The sequence below is a fragment of the Patiria miniata genome, unplaced genomic scaffold (assembly GCF_015706575.1).
Source record: "Patiria miniata isolate m_02_andy unplaced genomic scaffold, ASM1570657v1 HiC_scaffold_9, whole genome shotgun sequence".
NCBI lineage: Eukaryota > Metazoa > Echinodermata > Asteroidea > Valvatida > Asterinidae > Patiria > Patiria miniata.
The window spans coordinates 24,902,970-24,921,550 of NW_024037076.1; the positions used below are offsets into that span (position 1 = coordinate 24,902,970).

At 42.1% G+C, this 18,581-nt stretch overlaps 2 protein-coding genes across 4 annotated transcripts; one reads left to right on the top strand and one right to left on the bottom strand.

The window, feature by feature from the left end:
- Window positions 1-2,076: 2,076 nt before the first annotated feature.
- Window positions 2,077-7,817, bottom strand: LOC119720839 (neurofilament heavy polypeptide-like). 3 transcript variants are annotated; one of them, XM_038190695.1, is made up of 6 exons: window positions 7,723-7,817; window positions 6,598-6,756; window positions 5,947-6,166; window positions 5,256-5,471; window positions 4,608-4,804; window positions 2,077-3,921 (listed from the first exon to the last, which is right to left on the bottom strand). In XM_038190695.1, exons 2-6 carry the CDS (start codon window positions 6,721-6,723, stop codon window positions 2,215-2,217), a joined length of 2,466 nt encoding a protein of 821 aa, XP_038046623.1. In that variant the 5' UTR covers window positions 6,724-6,756; window positions 7,723-7,817; the 3' UTR covers window positions 2,077-2,214. The 3 variants fall into 3 exon arrangements, with proteins under 3 accessions (XP_038046623.1, XP_038046625.1, XP_038046624.1); XM_038190697.1 differs by lacking the exon at window positions 7,723-7,817 and adding an exon at window positions 7,568-7,713; XM_038190696.1 differs by lacking the exon at window positions 7,723-7,817 and adding an exon at window positions 7,132-7,348.
- Window positions 7,818-8,157: 340 nt separating this feature from the next.
- LOC119720606 (antiviral innate immune response receptor RIG-I-like) lies at window positions 8,158-18,054 on the top strand. The gene is made up of 15 exons (XM_038190341.1): window positions 8,158-8,394; window positions 8,582-8,695; window positions 9,573-9,920; window positions 10,268-10,560; window positions 10,693-11,013; window positions 11,574-11,816; window positions 12,177-12,254; window positions 12,447-12,615; window positions 13,057-13,152; window positions 13,753-13,916; window positions 14,367-14,508; window positions 14,972-15,196; window positions 15,562-15,729; window positions 16,081-16,235; window positions 16,420-18,054. Exons 1-15 carry the CDS (start codon window positions 8,232-8,234, stop codon window positions 17,026-17,028), a joined length of 3,288 nt encoding a protein of 1,095 aa, XP_038046269.1. The 5' UTR covers window positions 8,158-8,231; the 3' UTR covers window positions 17,029-18,054.
- The last annotated feature ends 527 nt before the right edge of the window (window positions 18,055-18,581 follow it).

Consider the following 18,581-nt stretch of genomic DNA (forward strand, 5'->3'; position numbering starts at 1 on the left):
AAAATTGTCATGCGTACTGACCACTATATGCGCAAACCAGTACATGCACACAGTGTGTTCAGGCCCGTTGCCATGCAGGTGGGGGGGGGGGGGCCTGGTGGGGCCAGGCCCCCCTTGGCGAGCAATTGCCCACCCCAACGGCAAAAGTCATACATGTATTTTTGTATTTTTATGGCAGTGGGCCCCTAGCTTGTATTATGGTCCCCCAGATCAGTGCTCAGGGCTGGGGACGGGCCTGGGTGTGTCCCATCCAAGAAGCTTTCAAAAGTGGTAACCCTCTTGTTTGCGCATGGCAGGATCTTATTTTTGGCTTGTTCACTTGTGTAAATCTCGTAACTAAAGTGGAAAATTTACGTGCTAGGCGTTACTGTAAGCTCAGGTTGCTTGATCATAAGCACAGTATAGACAGAGCCATTAATTTAGGCTCATGGTTATCAGTTACTTTGTTCATTTCCTGCTTATAAGAAACAAATGACATGATAATAATTATAGAATCAGCTGAAATTTATGGTGCTGTTATGCAAGACGTTTTGCTTAGCAGATTTGTTTCCTATACAGGGCGACCCGAAACAATGCAACCCTAAAACATTTGCCTTTAAAAAAAAAAGGATCTGTGGATTTTTATGTTTTGGGTATCAGATTAAGCTGAGAATAGAGTGTTTTCTTTCAAATACTGAAAAAAATCATGAAAATCATGAAAATGGCACTTTCTGTTGCTGAGAAAAATGCCAATTATGTAACAATAGTCATTTTTCATCCTGTACACAAATACTTCAAACAGTGATTTATTTTACTGTAAGCCTACTGTGCAATTATCCTTCATTTTTTGCAATCTCTTTAATATTTTGAAAAATTAATGATGCTGAAAAGGTTTAAAATAAGACTAAAAAGGATGAGATACCTGTTCAGGGAGAAAATAAAATGTATTTCAATCAAATGTATTCGTACTCTTGTCATATTGTGTGCTGTGTTGTTTGTAAGGATTAGTTTTGCACAAATAGGTACAGTGAAAATCCCTTACTGTGGTAATTTCTTTTGTGTACAGGATGCAAAATGACTACTTTTACATAATTGGCATTTTCTCAACAACCCAAAGTGTTATTTCATGAAGTTCAGTATTTAAAAGAAAAAGCTCTCAGCTTTAATCCGATACCCAAACAAAAAATCCATTGAACCTTTTTTTTAAGGCAATTTTTTTTAGGGTTGCATTTTTTGGGGGTCACCCTGTACAAAAACCAACTGGAAATCGGTGACATTTTGGATTGTCACTTGTTTGTTAAGCAAAATATTTCCAAGAAACTGGCCCTATGAGCTCCGTGCGCTACCAAAAGAGGGCGCCCTTTCACCTAACAACGACGTCCCATAGGTGGGACATTTCGCTGGTTGACGCGCACCGTTCCTTCTGTGTGACGCACGTACACCAGAGGATTTGTACTATTTACACGCGGTGGCCGCGCTTCGCGACAAACGAATTGCAGTCAGGCAAGATGGCGTCGGTCGGTCACCCCAAACTGTACTTCCTTTGCCGGTGAGGGGGTGCTTGTGAACAGAGCCGATGACCATTACTCGAAAACACCCAGGGCCCAGTTCCACAGCTCTGTTAACCAGATGAAATTATACATTGATGATAACCTTTCTGCGCTTACAGTATCGGCTCTTAGCTAACAAACTTTCTGTGCTGTAATAACAGTATCCTCGGTTGTGGGATGTGTATATGCACAAGCCAAAATTCTTTGCTCACCCATGAAATATTCAAACCAACAAATAAGCCATTTGCGAGTGACCTATACCCTTTGGGATTTTAAATTTGAAAACATCTGGTACACTGACTTGCTCAGAATGCTTGGCACATTTTAACTTTGAATTCTCCAGAGTCCAGAACAAAGACACTGTTGCTAATCACATGATTCGGGGGTGAGCTCTTGCATAGTTACGTAAGAGACGCTCAGCACCAATACATTGTCCACAATGAGTTAGAATGGCACAAAGACACCAGATCATGCCGGAGCTGGGCGTTGCTAGCGTAAGGCTTGCCCCAAATCATGTGATATAGTAACAGTCTCTTTGGTCGGGAGAATGCAAAGTTTAAACGTGCAAAGCATTGGATTAAGTCAGCGTTCCAGATTTTATTCCACTTTAACTCGCAAATGGCTTATTGACTGGTATAAGAATTAGAGACACGGAATTGTGCCCAAATCATAGGAAACTGCAAAATCACAACACATTGGATAATATGTCCCCACCTGTAAGTGCGGCTGCCAACGACAAGACGACAGGAACAGCAAGGGCCAGGCCTACAAGAGCTCCTCTTCCCTGTGACTCTGTGGTCGCATCAGTATTCTCATCCTCTGCACCTGGCTCCTGGGAATCACCTCCTTGATCTTCGGTGTTATCAGCTAGAGCATGGGGAGGCTGGATGCTGTCTTGATCAGGAAGAGATGCCTCCTGTCGGAGTGGTACCGATGCTTCTGGGCTCTTGGCGCCGGACTCCTCAAGACAGCCGGTAGAATCCACCTCCTGGGTTCTTTGAGGGGATGCCTGAAGAGCAGATGGGGTGTTAGTGGTACTGGGCAGGAGCTGGGTGCTCTCTACCAATTGAGGAATAGGTGGAGGGTCACATTGGGTTTCAGTGGATGCTTCCTGCTTCTCGCTGCCTGACAGCTCAGGATTGCCTCCAGAGCCGTCCTCCTCATGGGGTGCCAAAGGAGTTGGAGGTGATTTGGTCTGGGCGTGATGTTGGTGTTGGCTGTCTACTGCGGATGATGCCTGCTTCTTTTGTGACTCCCCGATCTTCTGCTGGTTCAGGTGGCTGGGTTTTGGGGCAGGGTCTTGGGAGTCTTTGTCGGGCTGCGAAGGTTTAGGGCCAACTTGGTCAGCTACAGGCTTGGCATCACACAGCTGCTGCTGTTTGACAGGCTTACGGACTTGGCGTATGCTGCTGGATGCTTCTGGGTTAGATGTACTTTTGAAAGCTGTTGCTCTCATCCAGGCAGCTTCAGGGAAAGCTCCATCTACTGAAGGCACTTGGAACTGTTCAAGATGGTACTTAGAGTCCCCAGAAGCCTGCCGAACAGGAGCGCCTTGGGAAGATGTCAGTATCTTAACTGTCGGCGCAAAACCATCACACGAGTCCTTTTTAACAGCCTGGCCCACAGTAGCTGGTGCAACTGATGTGGCACTTGCAGAGAGGGCGGTTGTGGCTGATGACGATTCTTGAGATGATGATGAGGTGGGATCATCACCAGCAGAGGCTCCAGATGTACCAGCATCAAGTGAGGCAACTGGTACAATCGTTGGAACACTTTCCTCTGACATCTGCAAAGATACATCTCTATCCAATTCATCATCAGTTTTCAACGAATGATAGCAGTCGCAGACGTTGCTTTCTACATGTATATAACCAGTGCTGTATCCATCCCCTGGATTATTATCACTGCAGGTTTCTGGGTCATCAGACAGCTGTGTTTTCACCTGGCAGTTGGCGTGATCGCTTTCCACGTGCTTTCTGTTCAGGTTATTGACCGGCGGCTGGCTATCCTTGCAACTGATGTGTGCACTCGGCACTTCCACTTTCTCAGCCTCTGGATGCTTGACAATCGATGCATCTGCCTTGCTTGTCTCAGTGCTCTGACTGTTCTGTGGTTTTGGGCTTGTGTCAGATTCCTTTTTAGCTGCATTTTCACTCTCTGTAGCCACGTCTTCGCCGCTTTCTTCTGCGTGTGATGGCACAGCTTCTGGCTGTGGTCTTGGTGCTGGTGCGACAAGTTTTGCCTCTTCCTCAACCTCCGTGTCAACTGCTGGCTGGTTAGGTGCAGTGTCGGTTACCTGCGGCCTTGCTGCCAGCTCGGATTGTTGATCTTGCTCTGTCAGGGGCCGAGAGCTGACAGATACTGTGGGTCTTGGCTCTGCGGTATTGCCATCCTGTAAAAGAAATATATGGTATAATAAAGAGAACAGTTTGTGGTAGAAATCTTTTCTCACAATTTTGATCACCCAGGGCTGATTTCACAAACTTGTCTTACATTGCAACTCTAGCTAAGATCGATCCTAGCTAAGGGGCAATTCAAAATTTGCGATGTTTTTAAATTTCACTTATTTTTTCTTCAAAAATGTGGGTGGGCGGGTCAAGTTAAATTATTGAAAATCGAAAATCGACATTCACTAAAAAAGAAAATGAAAGCTCTTTTGACTTGTCAATTCAACTCCCTGCGTTCCGATTTGTTTGCTTTTAACACTTGTACATCTATTGGAACACTCTGCATGGGGACCAGATAGACTTAAATCATGCATAAGCCGGTGGGCCGTGCAAATTGGCGGCATACCAGGTTCATTTGTCTTAATACACGCCTCGAGCGTCTATTGGCAATCGGGTTTAATTCAATAAACGAGGCTGGTTCAAGCGCAGCGGTCGAGTGCCAGCCACCTGCAATGACATGCAGGAGGTCATGGGTTCAAGTCCCACCTGAGTAAGCTTGTGAATTTTCGGGCTTGCAACCCCTTGGACAAGACTTATCAGACTAATGATATTGCATTGGTTACAGAAAAAAAAACAATACTGAATCTGCATCTCACTGACGCACGGCTTCCAGACATTTACAAAAAATTACCTGGTTATTCCTCAATTCCAAACGGAGACCCAACAATTCTTCCAACTGCTGGCAAATGTCTTCTCTGTGCATATCGTGAAGAGCGTTTATCAGCTTCTCGAGTGTGGCAGCACCCTCGTTACTCCACTCAAGCAACAGTGCTTCAGTGGGACTCCCCTGCTGAGATCGAAAACGATTGACAGAGTCTATGCTGAAACCTTTAATTGATAAAAAGAGAAGAGATCAATTTAATATGAGGTGATGGAAAACAAAACCGAACAATTGAAATGGGCATATGCACTAAGTTTAGTCGGGCACCATTTGCAATCATCAACCGATATTTGAAGGGAAAAAAAAACGGTAAAAAAAAACATGCTGTGTCGTCAAACCACTTTTTGGGCAAGCTCCATACCAGAAACCGGAGACTTTTTTTTTTGCCTGATAGAGACACTGGCGATTTTGCGTACTGATAAGACAAGAGTCAGTTTTTGATAACCATGTGTTGAAGTATCATCCATGCACAAAGCTGAATAGTGATACAAAAATAGACAATCATGCTGCGCGCGCAGAGGTGATTCAATCAATGGCTTTAAATGGGAGCTAGCTACCGGTTCCCATATGTTTTTTTTGGGGGGGGGGGGTCGGGAAACAGTCAAGGCTAGCCCCTACCTAACTGTCCAGCAAGACCAGTCCAGTCATTGCCAGTGGCAGGACTGAGCACATCCAAGCGTCTCAGCACATGCAGGATCAAGGCGGACAATTGACTGTATGGTGTCTGGAGTGTGACCTTTAAACTCTGACCCGAGGATGTCGATGGCCGTGGAAGCGTTGACTGACCTGCTTCGCTCTGGTGCAGATTCTTTTCCTGGTTTGGGGAAAACTTTCCTGTAAAAAAAATAAGGGATTGTCTGAAATTCTGCTTTTTAAATTCTCCATTTATGGAGCTATCTACATTTTGGGGCCAGCCAACCATGTGCCCTGTGTGTACATACCCCCTTTACGGTTACAAAGAGAAAGTTTGCGGAGGCCTCTAGAACGAACGTTTAAATGCGATAGCATAATGACTTGATGCTATTGAAGTCCAGACAAAAAGGGTCCGTGCTCACTTAGAATAAAATTCGTCGTCATACTTCGCACCAAATCCCAGGTCAAGTCACAACCCTTTCACATAACCTGTAACAAAGGCATCCTCTGTGGTTGTTCATCCCCAATATTAAACTTGTGGGAGACTTGTGAAAGACGCATAATGGAATTGTGAACAAATTTTAAGGCTGGTTTCCCCCGTGCAACTACAGAGCAAATATGACCTTACAAATCTGGGGTCAAACTTTTGGGCTCAACTTTTGGATTGTCCACAAACCTTTCTTTTCCTGATGGCTCTGCAGGCCCACATCCCGATGGTTTTCCAGACGCTTATCCTCTGGGGGATCGTCTAAAAGGTCCGCTAGCTCATTCTGATTCAACTCCCGTAGTGCAGGGATAAGCTGCTCAAACCAATTGTCAACTTTGACCAACGCCATGCCCAGCATCTGAGCTGCGGCTAGAGCTCCATCAAGCCTTTGCTTACAGAGAATTTTCTCCTGCAATTTGAAAGAGAAATTTTGAAGTGAGGGAATGTTATGACAACTTCTAACTGGAACATCAAAATTCTCTAAGCTGTTAATGTAGCACGCTTTTTTTAAGTCACCTTTATATAAACAAGGTTTGGCAAGATTACCATATGCGAAGTTCACTAATTTTCCTCTGTATTGACTAACAAGCCCCCAGATAGTAATTTCATGTCATCAAAGTCGATTTGAGCAGTGAGAAAATACAAGCTTTTTCTTAGAAAACACTTAGAATTTTTCAGTCCACTCTCATAGGGTTTGTACACAGAGTGTTGAGTGAACTTCGTATATGGAAATCTTTCCCAAGGTTTTTATAAACGAGGCTTCGTTGCCTATCACCCACTACACAGGAGAGTACATGTATATAGCCAGATGACAATGTCTGTTTTTAGATATGGCCTTACCTTTTGTGGTCGAGGAAGACACTTAAGATATGGCATTAGATCTTCTGCATTGACATTTTGAAACTGCACTGCACAGTCAACCATTCTCTTTCGTCGGGCCTTTTCCAGGGAATCCATCATGACCATGTAACACTACTCAAGCTCACGATGTGATGCGTTCTGGATGCAAAATTAAAACGGATGATTTTAAGGTAACATTATGCCAGCTCAATTTGGAATATTTACTGCTGTGGAATAAACCGTTGCTGTTATTATGCAGTCAAATATGGGTGGCGCAATATGTGCAGGGGCTGGACACCATCTTTCTATGGGGGCACCCTTCAAAGAGTATATGGGACAATAGGTGGCGTTCTTCAGGGCAGTACAAGGCATAAATAAAGGCATTTGCACGACATTAAAGTGGGGCTTCATTTCATGACAAAGGACTAGCTACCCCACGCATGCCCAAAAAAATGCAAATATTAGGCAGTGAGTCTGATGCATGTGCAAAAGAAGTGAAGACACTCGTACGCGGTCCTATTTCTACGCACCCACCTTCAATTTGTGTACACGCACGTTGCAAGCGTTTATACCTGATGCGCAGATTATGGAGAGTCGAGGATCACAAGTGCAGTTACATAGACTTCATGACAAGTTGTTAGATAGTCGTATTTTGTCCTTGAACTTCAATCAAAACTCATCGGCGCGGCTGGTAAACTATTACGTAATCGGCCAGGTTGCGACATATCTAACGTCAGCATCATTTGGTCGGAAATTCATTTGGTCTGGGAACCAGTCTACGTGCGTTGTAGTCGACATAGGGCGTGCGTGGAGCCAGTAATGCGCCTATCAAAAAAAATGTTGCAAACGGACGCTACTTCAGCGGTTGTGTACAGAGTCTATAGAGAGTCAAGAAAATGTTCGAAGTATTTCCTAACAAAATTTAAAATCTTTGTCACATTCATCATTTTTGCAAATGAGAATGACTGACCTTCATTGATTGAGATGATAGAACTTTACAGAACACAACTTCTTTCCGGGGAAAATCCGCAGTGTAGCAACATCCACACACCAACAAATAACCTGCTACATAGAACTTCGCAATACATGCACCATTTTAAGACAGGAAATCCCCTATTTACTAACCTCGATTAAGTACTCTAGGGACCGCTTAATTTAGCCGCTTTGACGTTCCTATCTACAGATCTAGCCTCTTTCATAATCAGCTTTGGCGCAATCACACTGCACCTGCGTATTGCGCAATTGCCAGACGTGAAGCCCCATGACATCACAGTTACTGTTTTATGTATCAAACATCATGAAATTTTGTTCAAAGTGGAAAATACATCTTTGCCCGGAGTTGAATCCCAACACTCGATCTGTTTTCGATAAAAATGCTGGTATTGTTAATACTATACCCAATGCTGGACACAAAATGCCCTTGTTTTCATAAAAATCACAACCCAAGTCCATTGTTGAACTACTTGCGGAAATAGCCGTCGGTTAAGTATTTCGGCATGATGACGTAAAGGTATTTCTCATCGGGGGAATTCCCAGGGTCGGCAGCTCATATAAATTTCGTATACTGTGTATGTTGTTCCTCAGTCAGTTGTTTATTGCGCGAACGTCAAACATCGAAACTTTCTTGGAGCAAAATGGCTGGAGTTGAGAATATGGAAACCGATGGTCAAGATGACGGTGATCCCAGATTACAGCTGATCACGGTGGTTTTTCGAGATTTCTTGGTGAAAAATCTGAATTTGGGGGAAAATTCAGAATTTCTTGCCAATCTAGTCAGTCACGGCCTTGGTGGTCAAGGTAAGTTTTCTGTAGTTTTTTTGTGTCACTGTTAGTATTAATCTTCCTACATTAAATTTTGGCATTACAAATCTCATAAAAATAGATGATGTAAAAAGAAAATGTGCGTATCCTTAATCAAAATTAAGTACATAATTCAAGGCTAAGAATAAAGTTTCACCAAAATAATCCTTTTTTTTTTCTTCAGATGTGTTAAAATTTAAGGATGTGAATGAGCTCCTTGACCATCTCGGTGAAAAAAACACGAAAGGCACATATTCTGCTTTCCTTAGTTCTCTGGAAGCCATGGGAGAGTCAACACGTAAGATTTCTCATTTTCAGTATTATTTCATGATTCATCTTATTATCCAATAACAATAGTTGCATTGTTTTAGGATTCTTAATTCAATCTCAATGCAGTGGCGTAACTAGTGTTAAAGACATCATTTGTAATTTGTGCATTTTGTTCGTTTGAAGCAACAAAAGTGTTCAAAATCTAATGAAGGATACTGAACAACTAACCTGATGAAGTTTCAGCTCAGCTTCAGCTGTATATTCCGAGAAAAACAGCATTCTAGGATCTCAATTTCAAATCAAAAGTTGCTAAATCATGTTTTGAATTGTTTTGAATTGCAGCTTTACGCGATGTCGCGCACTGATCCGACGAATTATAGCAACCGCGTGCGCCTGTGCGTCGTGCCAATGCTTGCGCGTGCTGCGCCGAATAACAAAACGAACTACTAATTTAAATTTTCCTACGGTGCTTCTTAAGACGCACCATTAGAAATGCCTTCTTTCATTGATTTCTTCAAAATGAGAGCTTGCCAGAAAGAATAATTTCACAGGGAGTTTAGTACCCTTACTATCTTTCAACCAGTATGTTTTCCAACAATAATTATGCCAGTTACTTTTTGGGATAGCTGCAAATGATGGACTCCGGCTTTAAACTTGTAGGGTAGGGGGCACCTGGGAGTGCACTAATTTTTCAAGGGGGTACTGAAGGCAACCGGTATATTGTTTCTGCGCAATTCAAGATTGTAAATTGGGGAGCTAGGGGGCATGTCCATTTTTATTAGAATGTTTGTAACTACTCACACCTCACTGTTGACTGCAACTCTGAAAACTAATTTTAACAATTTATTTAACAATGGATACAAAAAATGATTATGCTGTGGTGTTTCTTTTTATTTACTAAACAGCAACATTCAGATACCTGGCTGACTTCATTGAGGGCGTTCCCAAAGCTGTTAAGGAGTCAGAGTGCAGAGCCTACATTAAACACTTGCTTCGAGCATTCTATGTGAGCCTTTGCGATGTAATCGTCCCATCAAGCATCATTCCCCGCATCATGGGAGACCTCAGCGATGGAGAGAGAGGGAAAATCCAGCAGGTGTCTGCCAATGACGGTCGTTATTGTGGTGCCATGTTGCTCATTAATATCCTGTTCTTCAAGGGGCTGGACAGCATTCGTAACTTCATAGACGGTCTCCGTGAAAATGGCAATGGCAAGCTTGCTGATGAGATGTCCAACGTGATAAGCGGGGCAGGTAATAACTTTCTAGATGGAAGAACTGTTTTCCATAATCAAACCTTCTCCACAATTTCTGCACAGGTAACTGCAGCCTGCACAGTGGAATAACTGAGGTTCATTTTGTACAGGGGGAGGGAAGCTTTATGGAGTGGAAGTCGGTGAAGGCCAAAACCTAATACTGCATAAAAAGCTCACTTTTATCTTTCCAATATTCTAAAAGGGGTGCACAAGGGGAAAGGGGCAGGCTACATATTGGGGAGTCTGTGGCAACTGACTGAAAAGGAAGGAGGGGGCGTGCACAATTTTTAGCATTTTCCTATGATCGTGCATTTCTTATTGGTTTTTTTTTCATCACCAATTTAGATGAACTGGACACTTGTGAAAAAGTAGCAGCCAAAGCCTGTGACTGCAGTGATGTCAACACAGATACCATGGTTGATCAACCCGTTGCTTATGGGGAGAGCACCCCCGTAGAAGATAATGCCAGTGGATGTGAGTCCTTATCAAGTACAGCAACACAGGAACCAACCTCAGGGGAGCCCACCCTAGCCTCTTCAACCGATTCCCCCGGTTTGCCTCTGCAATCAAATGATGTGAACCTCAATACTTCCCAAGAGAAGAAAAGTCTCACATCGGTAAAAGAGGTGCCGTCACAGGTAATCATAGTTTTCAAAATGCTCATAATGCTGTGAAACACTGCAAACATTACCAAAGGATCAGGATTTTTGCCAATTTACCCTTCTGTTGACTCTGATTTTGTTTCATTTGCTACCTGTCCTCTGTCGTAGGGAAATAATGTTGTACCTGAAGCAGCAGAAGCAGAGGAAGACGACAATGATGACAACACTCCAGAAAACGACGAAGAGGAGCAACCAGACCCTGTTCCCATAGTACTCCGCGGCTATCAGAAAGAGCTGGTCACTCCAGCATTGCAAGGCAAGAACTCAGTCATAGTAGCCCCTACCGGCTCGGGCAAGACTGTCGTCGCGGCCAGACTGATCAAAGCCGTCCTGGACCAGGAACCTGGGGTGGGACCGCGGACCGGGAATGGCACAGTGCCAAACATTGTGGCCAACGGCTCCAATAAAGTCATATTCATCGTCAACAAGGTAATGGGTTTTTTTTATATGAAATCTTATTACTTTGAGGTTTTTCTTTTTAAGTTATATGCATTACTCAAGAAAGCCAGAATGTTTGGTATTCCGTATAAACTCTATTATGAGACAACATAGCAATATATATATATATGTCACTTTATATTATATGTTTCTTTATCTAAATGACATATGCTATACCATTATATCAAGTGAAACAGTTTCAGGCTTTCACACTAAGCACACAAAACATTAATAGTGCTAGCAATGAAGACTCTCATTGGCTGAAAGTTGGGGAATCCTAATTTGCATAAAACACTTTCAGCCAATCAGATGAGCCAACAAGTAACTGAAAACCCAGAATGTGTTGAGACTCAACTAAGTGTGAATTACTCCAGTCCAAGCTTATGTTGTGTTCTGCAACAAAGTTTTGATAAATGTGGGTTTTGCATCCTGGGCAATAAATATACATCTGATGTTAATAAAAAATCTCAAAGAAATGCCAACAGGATATTTCAATTATTCTTACAATTTAACAGAGTGTTTCTTTTCCTTTGATTGATTGTCTTTACTAGGTGCCTCTTGTCAAGCAGCAGTGTGATGTTTTCAAGAAGTACATTGACGGCAAACGCATCATGGGTCTAAGCGGAGAGATGGGACACATCGGTTCGCTGACCGACCTCTTGGAGAAGAAGGACGTCTTGGTCATGACAGCCCAGATCTTGGTCAATTCGTTGCAGGGAGGCAAAGATGACAACGATCGCATGGAGCTCTCCAAGATTGGCCTGCTTATCTTGGATGAGTGCCACCACTGCCAGGTAGGTGAAAACATGATAAAATGGTGTCATATCAATATGTGCAACCGAGCAAAACTTGAGCCACTTAGCAAGCTTAGCCAGCTTAGAGTCACATTTTTTTTTGTCTGATTGGCCCGCAGTTAAATAATCTTCTTCCTTCTTTGTTCAGTGAGACAGTCATGCAAACACAAACACACTTGGATGCCTTTATCGTAACTGAAAATGAAAATTAATGTAAATTGTTATTTTAATACTTGAACAAAATCTAACGGAAACTCACCCAAAGGGTGTAAAAATGCCCGCGCTCTTGTGCATATTTGGCCAAAACTGATTGACCTAAATCAAGTGTCCAACAAAATTTCTTTTGTTTTTATTTGACAGAAAGGAGATCCCTACAATGAAATCATGGCGGAATACTGCACTCTCAAGTTGTCGGCTCCAGACAAGGAGAGACCACAGGTTAAAAATCTTGCATTTTTCATCATTTTCTCTCGATAACATGTAAAGAACTTGTAAGATATGAGGAATACGTTTGCCACGCCCAAAAATCTACTGTCTGACCCTCATTACCATATTGTGTTTAGCTGAGGTGTTTTGAGGGGGGCACTTAATTAGTATGTATTATTCGGTGCTCATTCTTGTTTTAATTAGATTCTTGGCCTGACGGCCTCAATGGGTGTTGGCAAAGCCAAGTCCAGGTACAAGGCCCAGACGCACATCCTGACCCTCTGCGCCAACCTGGACGCTGAGAAGCTGTGTACGGTGCAGGATCCGCAAAACTTGGAAGAATTGAAGAGAACGAGAGACAAGCCTACAGAAAGTAGGTTGTTTCCAGACTATATACATGCACAGACCACGTGGATGGGGATGTGGCTATTCCCTACATGGCAAAAGATTGCACTCTTCCTGTTACAACTTAAAGGAAGATACTGTTCAATCTTTCCCATTGTAAATGCGTATCGATGGGCCGTAGTGTATCAACAGGAGGATTTGGGGGTTGAAACCCCCCGCCCACCCCCACCAGCCAAAAAGGGGGGGGGGGGGGGTAGGGGAAGGATGCGTAGAGCTGCACATTGATCGACACGCGGCCTGCTTGCATGTCTTTGGACATGGTTGAAACCATCAACACGGCCACCATCGAAAATTTCTCGCTTCACCACTGTCGATCGGAAAAGTACAGTTGTAATTTAATGCAAATTTATTGTGAAATTGATCTCATGTTTCTAATTTTGAATTGATGATTTTGATTGATTAATTACAGTGATCAAACCTGTACCAGGACGGAAGAACGACCACTTCAAGAAAGTCATTGAACCAATCATGGCCCAGATTGAAGACTTCATCTCCAAAACACCTGGTAACTGTTTACATAACAAGTATTTGTTTTGAAACTTCGTCTAAGGTGGAATAAAAAAGGCACTGAAAATGCATGCAAAGGATCAGAAAGGCAGGTTAATAAAAATGAAGAGGAGTAGGGCAATTGTGAAGGATAAAAATAATCTGTTTTTATCTCTGATCAGCAGATTTTTACAGAATCAATCAAATCAATCCTATCAATGGCAGATCCAGGGAGTTTAGTGCTGGTGGGGGCTGGGCTGAGGTTGTGACAAATGGCCCAAGTTTGAGACAATTTTTGTCTTTGCGGGGGGGGGGGGGGGGGGGGGGACCCCTGGATCTGTCACTGCCTATGTATGAGTGTCTTCTCCTGTAGACCCCATGAACTTTCAGTTACGTTCTAAACTGTGGCACATTCCCATTTTCTATTGCTCTGAAAGAAGCAATTGTGGCAATGTGTCTTGCTTGGGGACACAAATTTGGTTATCCCTTAGCCTATTCGGTTCTGAGGATTCAAAACTCTGTCATAATGATATAAGAACAAAAACAACGCAACCTTTTGCACTCTTCTTTGACAATATCGTCTTGGCCTCGAGTAATTTTTGCCTCAATTTTATACCAGGTGGGGAGATCATCCGCAAGGAAAGCCACGATTTGAAATGTCCACCGAGCCGTGGTACTCAGGTTTACGAGCAGTGGCTGGTCCGCATGCATAAGTACATTGCCGGGGAGGTTGAGAATAATAGCGTGCGCCTACAACTGGTGACATGTGTCGACCATTTGAAGGTAGGAACAGCTTCGGAGAAGGTTTCAAACTCAGATATATGATACATCTGTTTGTTATTTTTTGAAAGTAAATACATTTGAATCAATTATTTTTTTTCAATTTTAATTTTATATCCATCAATCCGAAAATGCAATATAGTTTCACCTTTTATAATGACTAGAATACTCATGAAATTCAGGAAGTAAAACAACAAAAGTTAATGGCACCATAACTTAATAATAAGCTTTTCTTGAAGAAGTCCCTCTTTTCTCAGCCCATGAGGAAAATAACAGACTATTTCTGCAAGCGATTCCTAAAACTCAATACCCTGATCTTTTCAATTTGGGTTTCTTCAGGTTTTTTGGAACCCTTCTTCAGTCATTACAAGATTTTGAAAAGAAAAGAAGATTTTGAAAGAAAATTCACAGATTTTAGATAGGATTTCAAGCATTTGTTTCTTATTATTCCAGGAGTACAACAACAGCCTGTACATCAACCGTGACGCCCGCATCCAAGACGCTGTGGATCATCTCCAGAAGTACCTCATGCGTCACGAGGACCAAGACAGAGCTGTCAATTCCTTTGAGCAGCAGCTGGTGGATTTGTTCAAAGGTGAAAAACCAACTAATCCTTTACTGATAATCTCTGGTATCACAGCATGTATAATGAGGCATCTGAGTCTAACTTTTAGGGAATACCAATCATTGTCTCAACGCATAATTCAAAAAAATCAAAATATGATCGTTGTTCACAAACATTTGGGAACCATTTGCTCATCACAATCATGTGTTCCTCATATGGGAAGGCATTGTACATTCAACATTTTAAAGAGTGCATTCAAGCATTTTGGGAAGCTAGAATATGAAAAGGTACAAACAACTGCAAAACTGATTTTTGGTAACCTAGTGTTGATTCGTTTCTTTCTGGAAGTTTCAGAGAAGTATATAAAATTTACCCCCGCCACCACTCTCCTAGGCCTACAGTTGATTTTTGCAACTACCGGTACTACTTTGAAATTTAAATGTTTTCCGCTTTCCAGCTTATTAAAATCTTCTTAATTGTTGAATTTCAACAGAAAAGGAAGAGCTTCTCCAAAGCATGAGACACAACAAGAACCCTATGCTTGACTGCTTGTCCAAGACGCTGATTGAAGCACTTGCGGGGCCAGGGCAAGAGAACTCGAGGGGGATTCTCTTCTGCAGGACTCGAGCAGCTACCGAGGCACTGCTGGCCTGGATTGACGAAACCCCAGACCTTATGTTCCTCAAACCGGGCCGGCTGATTGGATGTGGCGGTACAGGTAGGAAGTTTTTCACCAATCAAAGCTGAGGACGGATTGCTCAGAAAAGCTTTAGTCATATGACCATGTAGCGGTCTCAAGAATATAGGTTTTCAATAATCCACCATATAATTGGGAATAGCATTCTCCTAAATACACTTGTCCTTCTTACATTATCAGAAACTCTTAAAGCTGTTTTTGTACTGTTTTTAAATTGTATTCAGTTCACTTAGACTGCCTTTGCATTCTAAAAGAACACAAACAAAAACAGATGCTAATGTGTCTTTACGGGAGCTCATATAACCTCAAGATGTATGCATCTGCATGCATGCAGGCTTAAATCTGAGACTGAAAATCCTGAAAAATTCTGACAACTTTGTTTACAGGAATGACCCAGAATCAGCAAACGGAGCTCTTGAGCTTGTTCAAGGATGGAGACCATCAGCTGATTGTGGCTACATCGGTGGCCGAAGAGGGCTTGGACATTCAACAGTGCAACGTTGTCATACGCTACAACTACATCTCCAATGACATCGGCAGAGTGCAGGCTCAAGGTCGGTCAAGCAATAAAGGAATTGTTTGTCATCTGTCCAAATTTTTATCACTTTACCTAAAACAGCTGGAAAACGGTCAACAGTCACAACAAACTTTGTAGTCCAACCATACACCAAAATGTGTCTACAGTTGCCACAATGAACAGCCAAATAGGATGCTCCAAGCCTTTTTCAAACATTTTAAGTGCCTGCAAAACAGCCAAAATTGAGTGCCTGTTCAAGAAACCAGCATATTATACGTAGAAGATAACACAAGGAAAACAACAAGCTGAAATGCCTTTTTTTTTTAGTGTTGGTACTTCTTGTTGTTTTGCTCACTGTATGTGATTGGTTTGGTTTTTCTTGAAACAGGGAGAAACAGAGCCAAGGACGGAAAGTTCTACCTGATAGTGTCAGAAGAGCTCAAGCTACACGAGAAAGAGTTCATGAACCAAATCCGTGAGAAGATCATGTTTGAAGCGACCCAGAACCTCCAGAAGATGAGGGAAGATGATTTCCTGGCACAGGTAAAAAGAAGATTTTAGAGATGGAGGCATCTATGACAAAATCACTTTCTAAGAAAAGTCGGAATTCTCAACTTACTTACTTGGCTTTTAAAGTCAGTATTGGTCTGAGATTTAGCCTTCAGCTTATTGAAATTTGGTAACATGAAGGGTTCAACATTTTCATGGGAATTTTTATTTGTGACAGATTGCCGAAATTCAGAAGAATAACAAGCTTGAGCGGAAACTGAAGAAGTTCAACTCCCGGCTGCTGAAGCACAACAAGAAACTGATGAAGGTGCGGCTGATCTGCCGCAGGTGCGGCGCTGAGGCTTGTACCGTGGATGACATCAAGTGCATTGAGAATGCCCATCACGTCGTCTTGAATGACACCTTCGAGGACCGCTGCAGATTCATCGACTTACCCAGCAAGAGCGTCTGCGCGGACATGGAACTCCGCAAGCGGATCATGTGCGACAACAAGGAGAAAAAGTGCACGCAGGATTGGGGGCACCAGATGCTGTATAAAGGCTGTGTGGTCAACCTCATCTCCCCAAAATACTTCGTCTTTAAGATGGAGAAGGGGCCCAACCGCATCTTTAAGAAGTGGAAGGACGCCCCGTTCAAGATCGAGAAGCTGTTGCTGGAAGAGTTGGACAAGATTGTCAACCCGCCCGGGGAGGATGATGAAGACGAGGAATCTGATGACCAAGAGGAGGCAGCTAATGAAAGAGTCAACGGAGATGGCATGGAGGTGGATACCGCAGTAACCACAGTACAGCCTCACCGAGAAAGAGCATCCGCAAATGCAGACTAGCTTTTGGTAACTTGAGTGCTGGTCTTATTAGTAGTTCTTGTTTTTCTGCATGATGCTTAATTAACGGTTTGGAAAATAAGAAACTCAAGCAAAACTCTTTTATAGACTGTACGCAATGCCAAGTCCTAATTCTTACTGATTTCTAAGCAACACAGAAGTTAAACAAAACTCTTTTATGAGAAACAAGTCCAACAGAAGGGTCAAATAAGGTGTAATAATACATTATTTCGGGCAGTTCCACGGCAAGTTGTCAGACATACATGTACATTTTGGACAACTCAACAGTGTGCATAAGAAAAGTTATGATCATAAAGTAGCTTTTAATTCTGTGAAAAAAAAACATATCAGTTAGTTACTACAATGATTTAAAAAAGAATTCATCCAACTTTTGCTGTAGTAGAAATTGGCTCAAAACAGCACAGTGTCGGACATACTCAGATAAATTGCTTTTTTTGTGTACTTAACAACTACTATTTCTGTTAAAAATGAAAGTTAACAGCTGAACTGTTGAACATTGTTAGAAAACAAAACTACATTTCAATAAAAAATACAGATAATAAGCTGCGAATTGATAGCTTTAGCATAGAGGTTTGTATACCCATGGAATTGCCGTTTACCAACTGTAGAATGTTAGAAATATAGTGCATGGCTTTGAAAAACTCTGAAGAAAAGGTGAGAATGTAGCATGACAAAACATAAACTGTGGTTAAAATGCAATTTAAAAAAATCGTTCGCAGATAGCAAGACAAGAAATGCCTCATTTTAAATGTTTGAAGACGGTAGGGTCTTGTTGTTTGAACTTGTGGTTCTTGTTTCGTATACAGCTGAACAACCTTTATATTTCTTATAATCAAAGAACAGTTTTTTAATAAGGTGACAAAGTGATTAGAGGCAATAAAAAATAAAACAGTAATTTATCAAAGGTATTTAATAAAATCTGAATGTACATATATTCATTTGATTATTATTTTTTTATTTTCTGGTAATGAAACTAAGGGATTCCATTCCTCAAAAGCGCCCTGGGCACTGTAGCTCGCAAGCCTGAAGAAACCTGTAGAGAGAAGACAATTTGAAGAAATCACTTTTTTTTAGGTGGGGGGAAACCCCAGAAGAATATTCTGGGGGGAAACCCACGGAATCAAGTAGGGACTGAAAACCCAATCCCGGGTAGGATTCGAACCCAGGTCGGATTCGAACCCGTGTCACAGCGGTGGAAGGTGAGGATAATACAGCTACGCCAACCCGACTCACAAACATCAAAATTTAAACATCAAATGTATTCAGAAATGCGCCCATGTTATCAATTTTTGGTTAATTGCATATTTTACAAGCATGCTGTACCATTTTGCGATTAAATTTTTTTCAGTGCATTAATTTCCTTTTTTTTTACTCACTTTGGCAATTTGTTTGTCTCTCATTTATGTAAATCATGTATTGTTTGAATGCTATATTTATTGATTCATCTTGGGTCTTAAAATTGTAACATGTAACATTTTGATGCAATCTTTGGTTCACATGTAATTCCATGCATGTATGTAAACAAAAACAAAAAA

Excerpts from the sequence above, each read along its gene's own strand:
- LOC119720839 (XM_038190695.1), bottom strand. The coding sequence starts at position 6,723 with ATGGTCATGATGGATTCCCTGGAAAAGGCCCGACGAAAGAGAATGGTT. Across the intron at positions 6,167-6,597 it reads GTCTTCCTCGACCACAAAAG|GAGAAAATTCTCTGTAAGCA; the intron begins GTAAGGCCATAT and ends TTCAAATTGCAG. Across the intron at positions 4,805-5,255 it reads TGGTCTTGCTGGACAGTTAG|GTTTCAGCATAGACTCTGTC; the intron begins GTAGGGGCTAGC and ends TATCAATTAAAG.
- LOC119720606 (XM_038190341.1), top strand. The coding sequence starts at position 8,232 with ATGGCTGGAGTTGAGAATATGGAAACCGATGGTCAAGATGACGGTGAT. Across the intron at positions 8,395-8,581 it reads TCACGGCCTTGGTGGTCAAG|ATGTGTTAAAATTTAAGGAT; the intron begins GTAAGTTTTCTG and ends TTTTTTCTTCAG. Across the intron at positions 14,509-14,971 it reads GCTGGTGGATTTGTTCAAAG|AAAAGGAAGAGCTTCTCCAA; the intron begins GTGAAAAACCAA and ends GAATTTCAACAG.